This window comes from Poecilia reticulata, chromosome 10 (genome assembly GCF_904066995.2).
Source record: "Poecilia reticulata chromosome 10, P_reticulata-male-v2, whole genome shotgun sequence".
Taxonomy (NCBI): Eukaryota; Metazoa; Chordata; class Actinopteri; order Cyprinodontiformes; family Poeciliidae; genus Poecilia; species Poecilia reticulata.
The window spans coordinates 24,528,169-24,545,612 of record NC_088839.1 but is presented as its reverse complement, the minus strand read 5'-3'; the positions used below and the strand labels follow the sequence as shown (position 1 = coordinate 24,545,612).

General features: G+C 39.5%; 1 protein-coding gene across 5 annotated transcripts in view; it reads right to left on the bottom strand.

Moving 5' to 3' along the window:
* tnmd (tenomodulin) overlaps positions 1-17,444 on the bottom strand; it is a 152,947-nt gene that overhangs the window by 67,426 nt on the left and 68,077 nt on the right. For 4 of the 5 annotated variants that reach the window (XM_008420604.3, XM_081611721.1, XM_081611720.1 and 1 more), the window contains 3 exons: positions 16,887-16,994; positions 6,207-6,360; positions 4,033-4,127 (listed from right to left, as the gene is read on the bottom strand). In XM_008420604.3, coding sequence (XP_008418826.1) covers positions 4,033-4,127; positions 6,207-6,360; positions 16,887-16,994 — 357 coding nt within the window. The remainder of the gene's footprint in view (positions 1-4,032; positions 4,128-6,206; positions 6,361-16,886; positions 16,995-17,444) is intronic. The other variant, XM_081611719.1, reaches the window with a different exon arrangement.

Below are 17,444 nucleotides of genomic sequence, written 5' to 3'. Positions count from 1 at the left end.
GTGAATGAGTCGGCAGTGTAGAAAACTGTGTCAGTCATTCACTAAGATGTAACGAATCAAAGCATGACTCCTCTAATCTCCACACTTGTTGGTATTATTTCACACACCCTGATCGCCGCTCTTCATGAAGCACATCCCTGGTTGTGTTATTAAATCTCATCACATTCATTCTGTGATCGAAACGGCAGCGATAACGCTTCGTTCCCTGCTTTGTATTCCGTAAGCCCTGCGTTTCTTTCACTTCAGGTAGGAGGGAAGGAGCAACATTTGAAACGTGTTGCTGTGAGACCTGGCCTCAGATTTCCATCTCTGTGCGTTACAGTGAGGAGGGATGACAGTGAAAACCGATGTACTGTAATTCAATAGTGCAGTCATGTTTTTCTGTACACTCTGAGTGATAAGGAGCTTTAGGTTCAGAGTGAAGATTTCTCTGCTGCCTTTACATTCCTGCAGCTTTTTACCTCTGGTACTCATTGCACTGAAACCTTACGAAGGCACTCATGTCTCCATATTTTGATACATTTTCAACAAAAACATCTATTTGTTAGGTTTTTATTTGATAGACACAAAGTAGAGCATGAATGCAAAGTGGAAAGATCCAGTTTTCAAACATTTTTTATAAATAAAAATCAGGTGCAACTCGTTAGTAATTAACCCTGACAGCTAATATTTGTTTTTTACTCCAAAAAATCAGCCACTGCAGACATGTGACCAGCCAGGTAACACCAAAACGTCACTGCATACCTTTGGAAACCTGCAATGCTAGAAATACACAGCAACTGTCTTTACATATTAAAGGTGACCTATTATGCTTTCTTTAACAGATTAGTATGTGGGACTTACAAAAAATTATGTTCATTACATTTTTTTGCACAAAATCCTTCTCAGATAATGAGATTTTATTCTGCTCAGTTCTGCACATCTCCTCCCAGAATGAGCTGTTTCAGGGCTCTGTTGCTTTAAATCCACATGAGCTGCTGCTGGCCACGCCCTCCATTAAAACGTTTACACTCACTCATAAAAATGGCTGCATGTGCATTCAAATGTACGTCTTTGAAAAGCAGAAGTGGAGCCTGCTGCACAACCAACCAGAATGCAGCAAGTGGTTTCTGGGTGGTAAGTTATCAATAAAACACATGCCTTTTCTAGCAGCCATTGTAAAGCACATGTAGCAGTAAAACCAGCTGACCAAACATGCTGGAGCTCCACTTGGGTTGCTAGGCAACAGCGCATTGACTTAACATTCTGGAGGTTTTTGAAACGGCTCATTTTTGTCTTAAAAACATTAACTTACTGCCAAAAAAACGGCTGTGTGTTTTTTTTAAGTGCTTTGGCTGTTTTGAGAAGCAAGAGAAACCCAAATGGAAGTAGAAAAATGTGAAAAAAGTATTCATAATAGGGCTCCTTTAAAACATCCGGTTACTTCATATCAAAAGCTCTATTTTGCTATTTGGGTCAAGCACAGCGCTGCCATCTCTCTACAGGGGAGGCAGTTATTTAGTCTGAGATGTTCAGGGCCAGCTTGGAGGCAACCTGCGCTCCAACAGGGCAGCCGTGGCAAAGTTCAGCAGCATATATCTGTCAAGCTCAGCCACAAGGACTCAGCCGATTATCCCGCTTTGTGGGCGCGCTCTGCGGGCCGGAGTGGCACCGGATCCCAGGTCTGTGAAATGCAGATGAGCTGAGCGAATGTTTTTTATGTGTGTCAGAAGAAAGGAACCAGTGTGTGTGTGTGTGTGTGTGTGTGTGTGTGCGCACATCTACATGACCGCAGGAGGAAGAATAATAACAAATAAAAATAAATGCAGCTCACACATGTGGCATCCCACCGACATGAGCGAGAGCTCAGACTCCCAATTACAGACTGCTGCCTGCCCTCCGCTCGGCCACAAAGGCCTTTGTTATCAGCAGACCCACAAACAGCGACTGGAATGGATTGCAATGGTGCGAGTTTCTCGGCTGATAGCGGCAGAACATTTCAAAAGGAGCGCAGAGTTTTTCATCCCCTGGTCTGTTTTAATTGCACAGACAGTCGGGGAGAAGACAGAAGCCGAGGTGTTTCTGGGACGGGTCTGATAAATGTCAACGCTGCGGGACGACGTCTCGTTTCTACGTTTCTCATCGCTGCGAGGAGGAGATCGAGCCTGACTCATTGTCCTTGAAGTTACCTGAAGTGGCAACTGAAGCGCTGAGCATGAAGCTGTATAGCCTGTGTGTCACCTGCATCCTAAATCAGGGAGCTTGAAGTCCTTGAAAATACTTGAATTTCAATTAGGTGTTTTCAAGGTCTGCAAAGTCCTTGATTTCTGTATGGACTCCTTGCAGCGTGACGACATGTGCGTAAAATCCCGCCCCCATCTTCCAGCTAACGAGGACTAGCATTGCTTTTAGCTGTTAAGCTATCAATATAATGTGCTAAATCTTAAACGTACGCCTGGTGTATAAAAGAATTAAGTGATGCAGTGCTTTGCTACTAATTGTCAACAATACAACATCTAGATAACAAGGTCAGGAAAAAGCTTTAATTAAAAAATTGTGAGGGAGAGGGAAGGGGTTCGGTTATGCTAGCTTGACTTTGACAAACGTAACCTGGAGATGTGCTGCGGAATCTGGTGAGTTTTGGTTCAGTTAAAATTTTTAAAAAACGCAGGAATTTAAATTAGCTAATAAACCACTGCAGGGATCACTTATCAAAAACTCAAACATCAAGCCTAAATACATAAAACTGTAACGGACTGAATGTTCTGTTCTGTTTGTGCGAAATGTTTGAGTGTTAAATCCTGACACATAAAGTGTCGTCGTCGTCAGTTGCTATGGCAACGGGTCTGGTGTAGCGTAGCCGACAGAGAGCGAGAAAAAAGCGGTTGAGTTGTTTTTTCTACGTTATTCTTCCCTTTTTGTGGCGCACTATAAATAAATATATACTACCTACATTTCCAGGTTTCATTTAATTTCCTGAGTGGCAGCGCAGACATGGATAGTTTGTAAAAGAACAGAATCGTCTTTATTTGTTGTTTCTGTTGTTGTTTTAAATGTCTTCCAGTTCCAGAGTTAAATGTTCAATAGAATTTAAAGTTCATTGATCTTTGTGAAAACATATTCATGCATTATGGTGCCATTAGCGTTGCATTTCTTGAAAATGATCTCAAAACAACAATATTATCGTTTATCACAATAACTTCTGGTGCAATTTATCGTCCAGCAAAATTTGCCTAATCTAACATTGATTAAAATCTTAAATATAATGTAGAGCTGAAACCAGACATTTTCATACACCGAATAAGACGTGTGTTTCTCTCTCAGGTTAAATCAGAGTTTGAGAGAGATATTTCAAACATAAAGTTTTGCTTTATTTTAGTTCACAAGACTATTACTAACGTTAATAAATTATATTGTGAACTGAAACAGTTTTTTTTTTATCACCAAAGTTTGGGGAGTTTCAAAACTTACCTTGAAAATGTTTGAAAAGTGCTTGAATTTCCTTGAGGGAAAAGAGTGTGAACTGGAGTTTGCGTTTGTCGCTGCGCTGTAATTTTCCCTCAGAGCCGGCGATAATTAATCACGCTGCATTGAGAGGTCTGGATGCAAAACCCCAACACTTGGCCTCTGCATGCGTTTTATGTGCTTTGATAATTAAAGCGTTATTAATAAGTGCAACTTATCTGTGCAGCAGCGAGTGACCTTGGGAGTGCTGCTTTGTGCAGAGATGTCCGCTGACTGAGGAGGGGGAGAAAAAGCTCCAACGGGCTGCAAGGCACAAGTTGCTGCCTTTGAAAGGCTGAATATTCCTCTCAATTAATGGGGAGACATTAAGGGAGTCTTCAATGAACTAGCCTTGCTTAAACAGATATATAGAGCAATTGCTGTGCCCTCTGGTGCACAAAGTCAGTTTTAACATCAATTAGTGAGCAATTTATATGCAGAAAGAGTGGAGGCAGAGCGGCCTGATTGAAGCAGCTCACTGTATCTCGTGGTGTGGTCTCTGGCAGAGAGGAAGAGGAGAGGAAGAGGAAGAGCTGGGCCTCCACTTACGTAATCGTTCACTGGAGCGTGGTCCAGGACGTCCCGGGCGAAACGCTGACCTGTGACCTCTGCGTCGGGCGTGTCCACGTCCTGAGCCTCGCCGTCTGCAGGAGGGAAGGAGATAAGCGCCGTGAGTTTCTGCTGTTTGAAAAGGAAATGAGGAAGATTAAAATTTCACCCTGTTCTCCCAGTGGCTTCTTGTAATTAACAAGTGAAATGTGCTCAGATTCAACCCAGACTCGGTTTTTTTCTTGTTCGGTTAAACAATGCTGTTCTTGTTGTACTAACATGAATTTTAATTTGTGAAACATCACGTTTTACAACATGTTGGGAGGAATCCCAGTCTCACCATAACCAGACAGAAACACACTGGAGCTGGTTTTACACTGTAAAAACACAAAACCTTACCAAGCATTTTAGTTTATCGTCCAAAAAACTGACTACAATAAGACAAAACTAACTTATATACAGGAGCTTGTTCAAAGTTAATAATTCCTTAATATTGATTAAAAATACGAGTTGCATTGGCAGTTGTCTGTTTTTTCAAATGAATTACGACTATTTTGCACTGCTGGAACCAAAAATAAAATAATTATTTAAAATCAGTTTGGGGTTTTATTCTAATTTGATAAGAGAAATCAGATCTTCTGACTGAATTGATTACATTTCGGTGACATTATCAGTTCTCATCCAAAAAAGGCTTTAGGAGAAAAAAAATTGTTTTCTAACAGAGTATATAAGTTAAACATTACAAACGTGGATTTCTGTGAATAATAAAGACTGATGAGGGTAAATTAAACATTATGTCTTCATCTCTCATTGATCCAGATTCTCAGGAAACCGATCCAGATGTGGGAACAAGTCGTGCATTTTGGTGCTCATGTTGCTCCGTAGAACAGAAATCTGACCTGATTGAACAAAACCAACGTGATTTTTGGATTCAGCTCATCAAAATGACTCTGAAACAGTTGAATCCCCCCACTGCTGCTTGATAAAACCATAAATGCATCTCTTTTGAAAGCCACACTGCCAAACATGGTGGTGGCAGCATCATGCTGTGGTATCAGTCTGCGACGTAACATCCTAATAAAATACACTGAAGTTTGAGGTTTTAATGCTCCAAATTTAAATAAGCTTAAGTGAAAACGTTTTAAAGAGACTGCCGTGTCTCAAGCTGGAAAACAATAAAATTTGTAATTTTTTCGTAAAATATTTAATCTGTTTTCAAGAGTCAGATAAATATTCACATCAACTCTGAAGTTAATGTGCCAAACTTGTTGGTAAACACGCTGCTTCACACTCCCTGCAGCCCTAAATTAGAAAGACTCACAAAGACAAATGTCTCATCATCAGGTGAATATTCATGCTTTTTAAATCATTATTTATTTTTTTGAGTGTTTATCAAATCAGCAATCTGCACAGCGGTTAAAGTCTCTGTTTTGTGGAGCTGCTGGTGAAGCCGTGTCTGTCTGATGCTTCATGCTGGCTGCAGAATCTAAATGTTTTTAGATATTAAATCAACTGCAGGAGCTGAAACTCGGCCAGTTCGTCTCTACAAAGATCTAGATTAATGTTTTCACATTGTTGTTTTTTTTTAAATTAGGTAAATCTGTAATCCAGCCCATCAATGGCTGAACAAACAAACTTTCACTAAACCCCCAAAAACTTAAATGTTATAAACTTATAATTCCAGCTTTTTGTTTTATGTCAATATTGTAAATCTGTTTTTTTAATTTCACAGGTTGGATTGATCTCATATTAAATGTTATGTTCCTAATATTATGTTGAGTTTTTGTAATAAATGTTTTATTTTTATAATGTGGACCCCAGGAAACACAGCCATTGTTATGATAAATAAATAAACACATAATCTTATTTTTTACGTTTTCCCAGTGTTCAACAGGATGCAGTGTGTTTGAGGAGTTGCTTTAAAATTCCTGCACAGAAGTGCCTCCATTTGACTCAAATTTCAAGTTCAGTGGTGTTTTTCCTCTGATTTCTCCCTCCACCACAGCCCTTCAGTCTCTAAACTCTCCTGACACACAAAGAGCAGCTTGAACAAGCTGCTCATGCAGTTGGTAAATCATGCCGCCTCCACGGACCTCCGCATGGCCTGTGGGGAAGCCCTGCAGCTACAGTCTTAATAGTCTGCATTTAGAGGCAGATATGCCCCCTGCTCTCACCAGTCATGGGGGAGGGATGGATCCAGTGGATGGGCATCTGCTGGCAAATCTCCCAGATCTTGGAGTCGAGCAGGAAGTCCGGGTTAACGACGGGCTCCTCGGCAGGAACCCACACTCGTGAGTCCTCCACCTGCACATCCACGGCCTCGTCGACCTGCCGGATGACAGCGCACACAACACTCGCGGCTGCACGTTTGTTACACAAACACATTAAAAAGCATGTCGGCTCCTGCTAAAAACACCTCGCTGTCCTGCATTTGCACTCTTCTCCCTGGAGCTGTTCCAGCCTTGTAGCTCCATCTATCACCTCTGTGTCTTCAGAGAGGAGAGCAACCTCCTGACTCCTGACACCCGCTGCTGCCCTGCCTCGGCTCTCACCCGCCTCTCGAGCCCCTGGCATGCTCCTTTCTAATATACATCATTGAAATTCACAGACGCCCATGATTTGACTTTTAAATGACTTTAGAAGTGGTCTTCATTACTCCGAGAGTGGTTGCAATGTCGCGAAATGTGACAGACACAATAAAGTCTTGCATTCTCCCTCCACCCTCCGTACTTTACTTGGCACCCAACGCCATCAGACGGCTTAATTTGTTGAAACTGTAGTTCATGAGCTGTAAAGTAAACTATTATTGCTTAATGATAGGGACTGCATGTCAGTGTTGTCTAATAGAGACATATGACGGGGATTTGTTAATGCTCTCCCCTAACAGTGCAGATATTTATTTTCTTCATGTATATGTAAATACACACGCAAACAAACCCCTCTCTTCCCGTTCCCTTGTTAATTAGCCGCCCAGAACAGAGAAACAGTTCACTTGACAAATGTTTTTACAAGGTGATTTTCTTCCAGTCTGCAGCTTAATTGCACATTAGTTAAGCTTGATGATGTAGAATCCTGGGGCAATAGCAGGAGTGGGAATCATTTATAGCGGGTCCTGCCCCCCTCCCTCATCTCAGCCCCTGTCACTCTCACTTGAGCTACAATTTCACCCCATTTTGCTGCTTTTTGTTTATCAGTAGTGGCAACTGCCCCCAGAAAGCTCAGTTTAAAGGAGGCGCATTTCACAACATTCACATTTTGCCTGTTTTTGTACTTCCATTTGGATTTCTACTGCTTCTAAAAACAGAACCAGCACTTAATAAAAAGAAGGGAAAAACAACACCAGACACTAAAAAAATATTTTTAGTGTCTGGAAAAAGACCTGTTTCTAAAACCTTTTGAATGTAACGTCACAAATCAACAGGCACTGCCCAGCCCGTTACCTAGCAACCCCAGGGAATTCCAGCCTGTTACCTAGCAACCCCAGGGAATTCCAGCCCGTTACCTAGCAACCCAAGCTGAGTTCTAGTTCTGAGTTCAGGCGTTTTGCTTTTGACTTGTCAAAGCACGATTCGTACCACCTGCTAATTTGAGCATTTGCTAGTAGAGATACTTCAAGGGAAGGTATTTTTTAAAATGTCTTTTTACATTTCGTATGTCATTGTAATTGTAAAAGATAGCGCATGATTTCAACAGAATAAAAAGAAATAAAGATAAAAATGGTTAAAACACATTTTGCTGGACTGCTACTGAAAAAAAAAAAATCAAGTATTTGTATGTGCTGGTGAACAACAATGAAACCTAATAAATTAGTGTTTCACATCAACACGTTGAATAGCCTATAATCAGCTAACACCTTTAGTTAATGTCATAAAATATGCGATTAATATAAAAATAAAGGGTATTTTAGATGATGATGTGTCCACCAGAGGGCATATTGACAGTAGCTTACAGTCCCATGGGTCCAATACACAATTATAATTTATGGGTTAAATTATGGCAATTATTATTCTTGAAACATTGTTTTGGCCTCTTATAACAAGTATTTTAATTAACATAAATAAATATGCTACACTTTATTGAGGTACATTTAAAAAATAACCCAGAAGTATTTCTCCAGTCTGTGCCTAACGAGCCAACGGTACGCGTCGTCGTTCAGTGACATAACTTAGCTTGTGAACAAGTTGGGGGACATATTACTTGGATTTAAAGAGACAGGAGGCCCTAAAGGAACTCATTCTTAAAGGAGCAATAGGCAGAACTGACTTAAGAATGATTTTGAGCAGGTTTTGTATAGGCCATTGACCCATCCTAACCTGTTTAGGGAAGCATAATAAGTCACCTTTAAGCCAATTCTGCTATGTCAGAGGTCATGTTGGGTGCAGGAGGTATTCACCCTTTTTTTTACACACACTCCTTCACTATTAATCACCAACCAGAACAGTAATAACTGGGAGGACTGGCGTGTGCCGCAAGGGTGATGGTGGTACGACAGCAGAGGTGGTGCTCCGGCGCTGTGCTGCAGAAATTAAAATCAAACATAAACAGCACTCTCTAATTGGACCTCTTAACCACTGGAGCCAAGTGAGTCTTCACTGGGAAGTAAATGGAGGTCAGGACACGGGGCTCACAACAAGACTTTGACTTCACAGTTGAGAAACGACTCCAATAACTTGGAGGAGAGAGAGAGAGAGAGAGAGAGCACCCGGGGGGAAGTGGTAAAGGTCAGTATTTTAGCATGGGGCATGGATTTCTAAATGCCAGTTGACAAGCACAAAGACAACATGATTACACACGGCCAGTTTGTACACACTTCTGAAAGGCTTTTCCATTTTCTATTGACAAGTGATGTATTATTAAGACACAAGCAACTTTTTATCATGTATTGGACCTTGGAAATGATGGTAATTTGTTTTGCAGCAGCTTGCTCCTGGAGCATGTATGGCTTTCGCCTACAGTGCACAACTTAATTATATACCAGTTGTGCTGTAGTTAACAAATTTACCCTCTCCTGCCACCGTGTCCCAAGGGGGGAAAAGCCTGTCGACATGACACATTGTTTAAGTGCCGCTGTTTGCCAGAGATCAACAAAGATTTTCTCACCACACCCAAGAGCTTTCACATGCCAAACGCAGCACAGCGGAGGTTTTTTATCTGGTTAACTGGTGAGTGAATTTCCCAGACAAATTCGACTAAGAAAGTGATACATGTGAAACATCTGATTGCTGTTTCTCATCGTCTGATCCACACACTGTAAAACGTTTAAGCCGCATTTAGTTGTGTCTACTGTCTTCTACTCTGTAAGACAAATACATTTAGCCAGTTGAGTTTGTGAAAGATAAACTTGTGTAAATTGTGTTAACATTTTACAATGTTTGTCAAGAGTTGAATAAACTTGAGTTTTTAGCTTAACACCTTAAAAAAACTGAAAGAAGACAAAGACAGGAGTGGGAAGTATTTCCCAGAATGCTTAGCGGCATGTGAGACTGAAGTGCGTTACGTTGATCTGACTCTTGTGTTTTATTAAGGTAAATGTTTATTGTAATATCCTGTTCAAAATAAATGTTTTTGAGCTGAATTCATTGTGATGTTTAATAAAATTCATTATTAGATCAGAAATTTTGCACATGTAGTTAGAAAAAAGTATTTAAATTATTCTAAATACTTATTTTAACTTCATATTGTGAGTGAAACTAATAGAGAAATGTGAGGGCAGATTTTTCTACCATATTTTGAAATAATTATTTGGTTTAAATTGCAGAATTAAGTTAAAACTCAATTCAAGATTAATGAACTTACAAACAATGATTAGACAACATGTCTCTTGTTGTTAAATTGACTTGATGAAATTTAAAAAACCAAAACAATTTTCTTCTTGACATAAATTGGATTTTCAAAGCAGCAGGTGGACTTTCATTTTCAACTTCAAATGTTTTACAGTGCAACACAAATAGCAATAATACAATACTACACATGTCCAACAGGGGGCAGCACTTTAATACCTATCTGGATGAAAAATATGTTTCCCAATTCCTTTGTTTCCATTACAAACGTGCACAAATCTTTGTTGACATCCTGCTGGAAACCATTTTGCAACTGTGTTTCCATTAAATAAGGAATAAAATAAAAATCACACCTGAAAAACCTGACGATGCAATAAGGCATCAGATATCGGCAGCGATGGATGTAAACTGTAGGATAAAATATATTCATAATTCAGCCATGGTGCTAGCGCTCAGACTGCTGTCTCTGTTAAGCAAATTCATTTTCATAATTTCAATTTGTGAGATTTTATGGCCAATGAAGACACAGCCGATGTTATACAAGCATAAAAATTGGATTCAGTATATAAAACAAGGTTTTTAAAGACTGTTTTATTAACAAGACACTGGATTTTTAAACCAACCAAAAAGTTTTAAATGATTGAATATGAATGTTGGTTAAAATAAATTTAAATTACATTTACACCTTTCCATGGACTTTAAATAGCACATTTCAACAAAACAGCAGTTCAAAGTGCCTTAAACCTTAAAAACATTAAACAGTAGCCAATTATAAAGCAGCAATAAACATTATATTTTGTCAAATACCATCATCAAAATCATTAAGCAAATATACACCAGATATATTTATCAAACTTCCAGTTATTATGAATCAAAGGCAACTTTGACTTTTAATATTTTATAGTGTTGTCGCTTGGTTGCAACTTCAAACTCATGTTGTGAAGCAAGTATCTCTGTGATTAGTGTTAGTGGTAACCTGTCTGGCCATTTTATTTGGACTCCAAAGTGGGAAAACTAAAAACCAAAAACCAGCCAGGGTCAGAGAAAAGTCTGGAGAAAAATTATTTTGCGTCTCAGTTGAAGCCCATCTAAAACCTGCCTCTCTTTTTCTAACCACTTCGCTTTTTTAGCCTGTTTCTTTGAGCTGCAGCTTTAGAAACAGACTGCAGTAGTTTTAAACGTACCGTGTTCAGTGTGAGACAAATTACGCTGGTTTTTGAAAATCAGGCATTTTATCTACTGGTTGTAATCTAGAGAAAAAAAGCCATAAGTTTGAGACTCTTTTTTCTAACTGTGCAGCAAACCTCGTTTAAATGAGCCTGATGCAGAGAGAAGCCATATGCTTGGCAGCAAAGCAAAAGGTACCAGTCTGTGTTTATGAGGGCTTTGTAACTCACATTGACAAAATCTCTTGTCTGTTATTGTTTTGCGGGACAAAAGCTACAGGATCTCTGAGTGCAGAGATCCCCAAACGGCAGATCATGATCTCAATCTGGAGCCAAGTGATTAGTAATAACAGCTAATCTCCACAGATTTACTAGACTTCATAATAATTCAGCGGGAGCCGGTTGGTTTCGTGTTTCTGGAGTCAGACGGCGGAGAAGAAGAGACCTGGAGAACCAGTGTGGGTTACAGAGGAAACGCTGCCTGGCTGCCTCCAAGCACAAGACCCCAGAGGTGACAGGAATGTTTTTTTTAGGCTGGGCAGACCCACAGCTGCTCTTTTCTCCTTTAGAGAGTCAAAAACCTTTGCTTCATATTTTCAGAGATTGCAAAGAGGATTACAGTTGGATAGTGTTAATATAAAGTTAAAACACAAATTACTTGAGGAATAATTACACACTGCACCTACAGACAGAAAAAGTAGACTTTTATACTTTCTATGGTGAAGTTATTTACCATAGAAATATTAGTAAATACTTTGTTGATGACTTTACATGCGTGTTAAAACTGTCGCTATGCTGGGACAGATAATCTGTGAAGAAAATCTCCTCTGCAACTAGACACAACCAATCAGAGCCAGGAGGAGGGGCTTAGAGCTGTCAATCACAGTCTTGCGTGGCGCTGCTCATTCTCCCTCTCCATCTTCGTCTTGGTCCTCTTAGCATAGGTTATTGTGAATGCTAGGCTAGTTAGCATGGCATGATGGCAGCTAAACGGTTTTCCTGTAACGGTAAATTGTTTCATCCTCTTTAGCACAATTAGCAGTAAGTACATGAGATTGATTGACAGCAGTAAGACCCACCTTCAGGCTCTGATTGGTTGTTTTTGCTACATTTCTTTAAACTGCCATAGCAGCTCAGAGGAGGTAGAGGAGATCGATCTTTTTACAGATTATCTATAACAAACTGTCACAACATGGTGACAATTTTAACAAATATGTACAAAAAAATAATAATTACAACAACCTCAGCTGACCAAAGTACTTCACAACAATCACAACATCACAGGCTGATAAATGGTAAAACTAAAAATAAATAAATGAAATAAAATTAAGTTTGCTAAAAATAATAAAAAAGACAAATCTAAAATTGGTAGAAAATACAAAAACACCTTAATTTCAGCTGCAGCAATTTCTCAAAAACTAATCAATTAAGTACTAATAACCTCCTCGCCCCTTTAAAGAAAAGTTAAGGCTAGTGAGATAATTTTCAGTCATTCTTTTCTCAAAATTGTAAAATATAGTACATATAAACCTTTTTAAGTTGGTGTGATTTGACCAATAAAATGTTGACACTGACGGTATTTCAACTCTGAACACACTTCTCAAAACAAAATTATAACACAATCATTGCAAATAAATCTCATGTTTTAAGGAGTGTCAACCAAATGAAGATTAAAACCGAATCTAGATTAAATTTTGCTGTTCAGTTTAACGTTTTCTGTGATTCTGAAGCAGAAATGTCAGATTGTCCCCCAGCCGTTTCAGTCCATTCACCGACTTCATGTAGAATATTCTGAGACCATTCACACAGCGCACCGCAGGACTGTGATGTATTTACATCCTCTGCAGTGTTTTTGTTTCTTTGCACACCGTTTTCTCTATTTGCAGCTGTTGTCTGAGTGGGAGGTTTGGGGTCGCTGGGTGAGAGCTGGCCATCCATATTAAGAAGCTGCTTAATGGCCCAAGCAACATCTACTGACAATGTTAAAGACTGTGAGGGAGGGAGCTGCTGATTTCTGACTCACACTGGGGGGAACTGGGATGAAGCTCAGGGATTACTCCCTCAGACATTTCATTGAGAAGGAAAATTGAAAAGCGGAGAAAAAAACCTGGCGAACAATTCGTATTTGTCACCTGGTTCCCCCTCCACATGGGCTGTATTTCCTTATCAGCGACTTGCAGTTTTTCCTACAGTTTTCTCTTTTGTTTTTCCCATCAGCTCCTAAGCCTGCTGCTGTTCCTCTGAGCCCCCTTTTTTCTTGAAAGCCTGTGGTGGGGTTAAGCTGAGAACCATTACTGCTTAGGTTTAACCCCTGTGTGCTTCAGCACTTGAGGAGGAACTTGTCGTGTTGATCCTTTACAGGGTCACATGTGGGTGGATGCTCATGGAGGACAGATTAGAGGGGGGCGCTGTGAGTGTGAGGACAGATTTGGGTCACCGTTTATTACCTAAACATGTCCTACCCCAATATTGACTTGGTTTCAGTGGTGTAACAACATATTGCAGCCTGTAAATCAAAACTTTCTAGTGTTTTGAAGGAATTGATTTCTGATTTTGATACAGTAAATAGTAGATATGAACAATGGGAAGTGAGAGGTAATGGTAAAAACATATAAAGTTCTCATAAAAATGTGCATCATTTTAACAGAGCAGAATGCTAAGGTTAGCATCTTAATTCCACATTTTAGAAGACCTGCACCCATTATATCAATTAAATGACTTTAGCTTTAGCAACAGCAGCTGCGTTTTCATTGACCATATAAGTTCCCAATTTGACATTTCGAAAATAAATTAGCTTAATGGAAACATGCTAATTTTGAAATAAAAATCTTGTTTTTTCTCATTTTATCAGACCAAGAACCAGAGAAAGCCCTACTGGTTTATAAATTACAGACCACTTATTCTTATTAAACATGGAGAACCAATATGTAGTTTTATACTGTTATGTTATTTTCTTTCTTTTGGTTGGCTGTTTTGTTGTATTTCCTTCTAATTCATGTAAAGCACTTCGAACTGCCTCGTTGCTGAAAATGTGCTATATAAACAAGACTTACCTTTTTTAATAAAATATTTTATTGTTAGAAAGAGGCAACATAGTGAAATATTGAAATTGGTTCTTGAAATGGTTTAAAAAACTTAATGTTGTCATTGGTAGGGATGGAAATCTCAGTCGTTCAATTACTTGTTATCATTTAGCTGCGAGTTTAACGATTCTGCTTGTCGGTTCCCGAAACGTGTGACGTATTTGCGTGATGACGTACCGAACACGCTCTTTATTTTGCTTTCGAAAATATCCAAAATGGCGTCGCGGCAGTAGTGCTCCAAATTACGTTTATATTTCAGAAAAAAGGACGAAACTGGGGTCACTTGCAACAAGTTAGGAACGCTAATCATAATAAAAGGAGTAAACAGTTGAACGAATGTAGCGTTTGACCCGTTGCTAAGCAACGGCGGTGACTCAAGGGGGCGGAGCTTTGAGCGCAGCGTCTCCTGCCGTTAATCTCCTCCACATCCTGGTTATTCTATTAATGCTAGCGTCTCACATTGACATTTATAGTCATTTTCAGTCAATTTAAATATATTTTCCGACGAGTTTAATACATTAAAAGCTCAAAAGCTGTTGATATAATTAACATTTCATAATAAAATGTTCGTTTGACAGGGAGATTCTTATTGTTTAAGCAAGTTTTAAATTAGTTTGAAACGAGCGCAACAACAAGGTGAATATTTTGAATTTAAGAGTTTATTTCCTTACTCAATGAGAATCAATATGGAGTCGAATCGATAAGTCAGATCAATAATGGGATCAGTATTTATGACTTCTTATCAATTGGCATAAACCATGAAGAGGAAGACGGGAAGTAGTTGGAATGTATTTTGAATGGCTTATCGCATGAACACACTTATTCACGTATGAATTTAATTGTTTTTTATTTTATTTATTTAACCAAAATTGCAACAAAAAAAACATTTCGACAAAGTTTTGTCAACCTCAACAACCCCATGCGTCATTGCATTTCTGTGTTTGACTTTCAGTCAAACCCCACAAAAGAAATCCCCCAACAGGTGTGCATGTTAGCACAGAGTGGTGTCAAGTAGTTTCTCAAAGGCACCGCAGCACATCTGGTAGACTAACAAGCATTTTGCAGATAATCGCTGGAAACACCACGTGGCTGGAAAGCGACACAAATGTCTCTTGTGGAATCGGTGGAGTAGGTTCAGGACTGCAATTAGATGCTTCAGAAACCAAAAACAACCTGGAGATGTGACACTGCTTTCATTTAAGATCCATTTGATACAAATCTCTTTTGTGCATCAGGTTTTTATAATTCTGACGTTACATTCCTCAAAATGTAACGGGTGTTGATCTCAACTCTGCAAAAATGTGGAATATGTAAATAAAAAGAAGGTAGTTTGGATAACATTTTATTTGAATGGATGTGGATAAACGTGACATAATACCTGTCATAAACATAAAGGAGTCTTTGTAAATGTTTATAAATGTCATGAAGTGTCATTTGGTAAATAATGACACTTTTAAAGCAGTTAACTTTTTTATTGCAAGTTTTAATGTAACTTTGCTTCAAAAGTGTCATTATTTATAGAAAAATACAAAGTTGACTCTTTTAATGCACTTTTAATTAAACTTTTAATGCAACATTGCTTTAGAAATTTGATTATTTACCAAAGATACTTCATGAACGAAGACTCCTTCATGTTTATGACGGTTGTTATGTCCGTCTTTAGCACACCCCTTCAAATAAAGCGTTACCATTGTGTATGGTTAGATTGTTCCCGAAATATAATGGATACAGTTGTAATAAAAAAGTCAGATTCGTAAGACTTAAGGCAACCCTTGACGGCATAATCAGGAATCCCTCTTGGCTCTTTGCTTTTTAAAGGGAAGGTTGCACCAGTGAGAGCAAATTACAGTAAAACGTGACTTAAATAGCCCTTTGAACCATTATTTTTATTAAACGTAAGCGTGTCCGCCAATACTGGTATGAGCCCAAGTCACTTTGCTGTCCTTTCATGCTTCACTCCGGAGCTGCGAATTGAGCCAATTAGGCTTTCCGGTACACAAAAGAAGACAGAGATGGCACGGACATATGGTGCTGCCTGGGCAATTAGTATCTGTAAACGTAGATCAGACAATATGAAGATGAGAGGAACAAAAAAACTCTGCTTTTGGTGTAACAGCTTGTGTTCTTAAAGTTTAAAAACTAAAGCTGGACTGACAATTGGCTTTTTTTTTTTAAAGATAAAGCGGTGAGTGGGGAGCGTCAGATATTTGCCAGCCACTTCTTCTTAGCTGAAATCTGAAATGTAAATGAGAGCATGCTTTGAGTTGAGACGTTTGAGGAAAGGATTTTCTCTTTCAACGCGCGGCCCACTCGCCAAATTTTACTGTGACACTGAAAAATGGGAATTTTGATTGACTGAATTTTTTCCCCCACTCCTTGTTCTGAAGTTCACATTCGACTTTAAGAAGCCCGATAACTAAAATGAATCACCCTAAACTTGGAGAAGGGGAGCCATGTCAATTTTACAAAGAAAGGCATTGCTTAAAAATACAATTTTAATGGTTTACCTCTCGCTCAGGCCTCTGCAGCAACCCTTCCCCCTTTAGGCTATTTGGGTAAAGTCTTTGGAGGAGATGATTAAAAATTAATGTTGGCTCGAGATTGACAGCAAGCACCATTTGATGTGAGCCACAAAGAGGCAGAGGGTTTGTGGTGAGCTTTCTGGCAGTTTCACAGACACCACAAACCCCAGCTTATTCCTCAGTGAGAGGGGAGACAGGATGAGATGGACAGACTGAGGATTTGAGCTCCGGTTATCTTCTGACAATATGCATGGCCGCCTCCTGCAGGACGGCGTATAAGAAGAGCGTGAAGGCGTACTGTACCGTCCTTTCCCCGTCGCCAGCCTCCGCCTCGGCCACTGTGGGTAGTTTCTTCGTTTGGGTCCTGATGTAGCACCTCTGATGTTCGGCAAACCGTATCCCACTGATCCCCTTTTTGAAAAGGAAAGAGAAATGAAGAGGCACTCAGAAATTCAGATATATGTATCATTCATCGGGCCGTCTGTGATGTGGATGTGCCGTAAGAAGTGGGGCGTTCGTTTTAAAACACTGCTTTTTACTGATAGCCAAAGTTGTTAAAGTTAAACCTAATGAGTGAGAAGAGGTGTGTTTTGAACTCCTTCTGCTAATATAAAATTGATGGCTGCTTGGACCTTCACAACGCTCCGCTCGCTTCAAAGCTGGAAGAAGCCAAAGAAAAAAGGCAGGGGACGTTCCAGCGGGGCTGCATAATACTCCATGGCAGGATGAGTCGCACAGGAGAGCCAAGTGACATTGTTGAGAACGAAGTGTTTTCTACAGAGAGCGCTCCCATTGAATTAGCCAGTCATAGGTCCCTGTCACTCTCTTAATCTGCTCAGTGGAGTGTGGCGATGCTCTCTT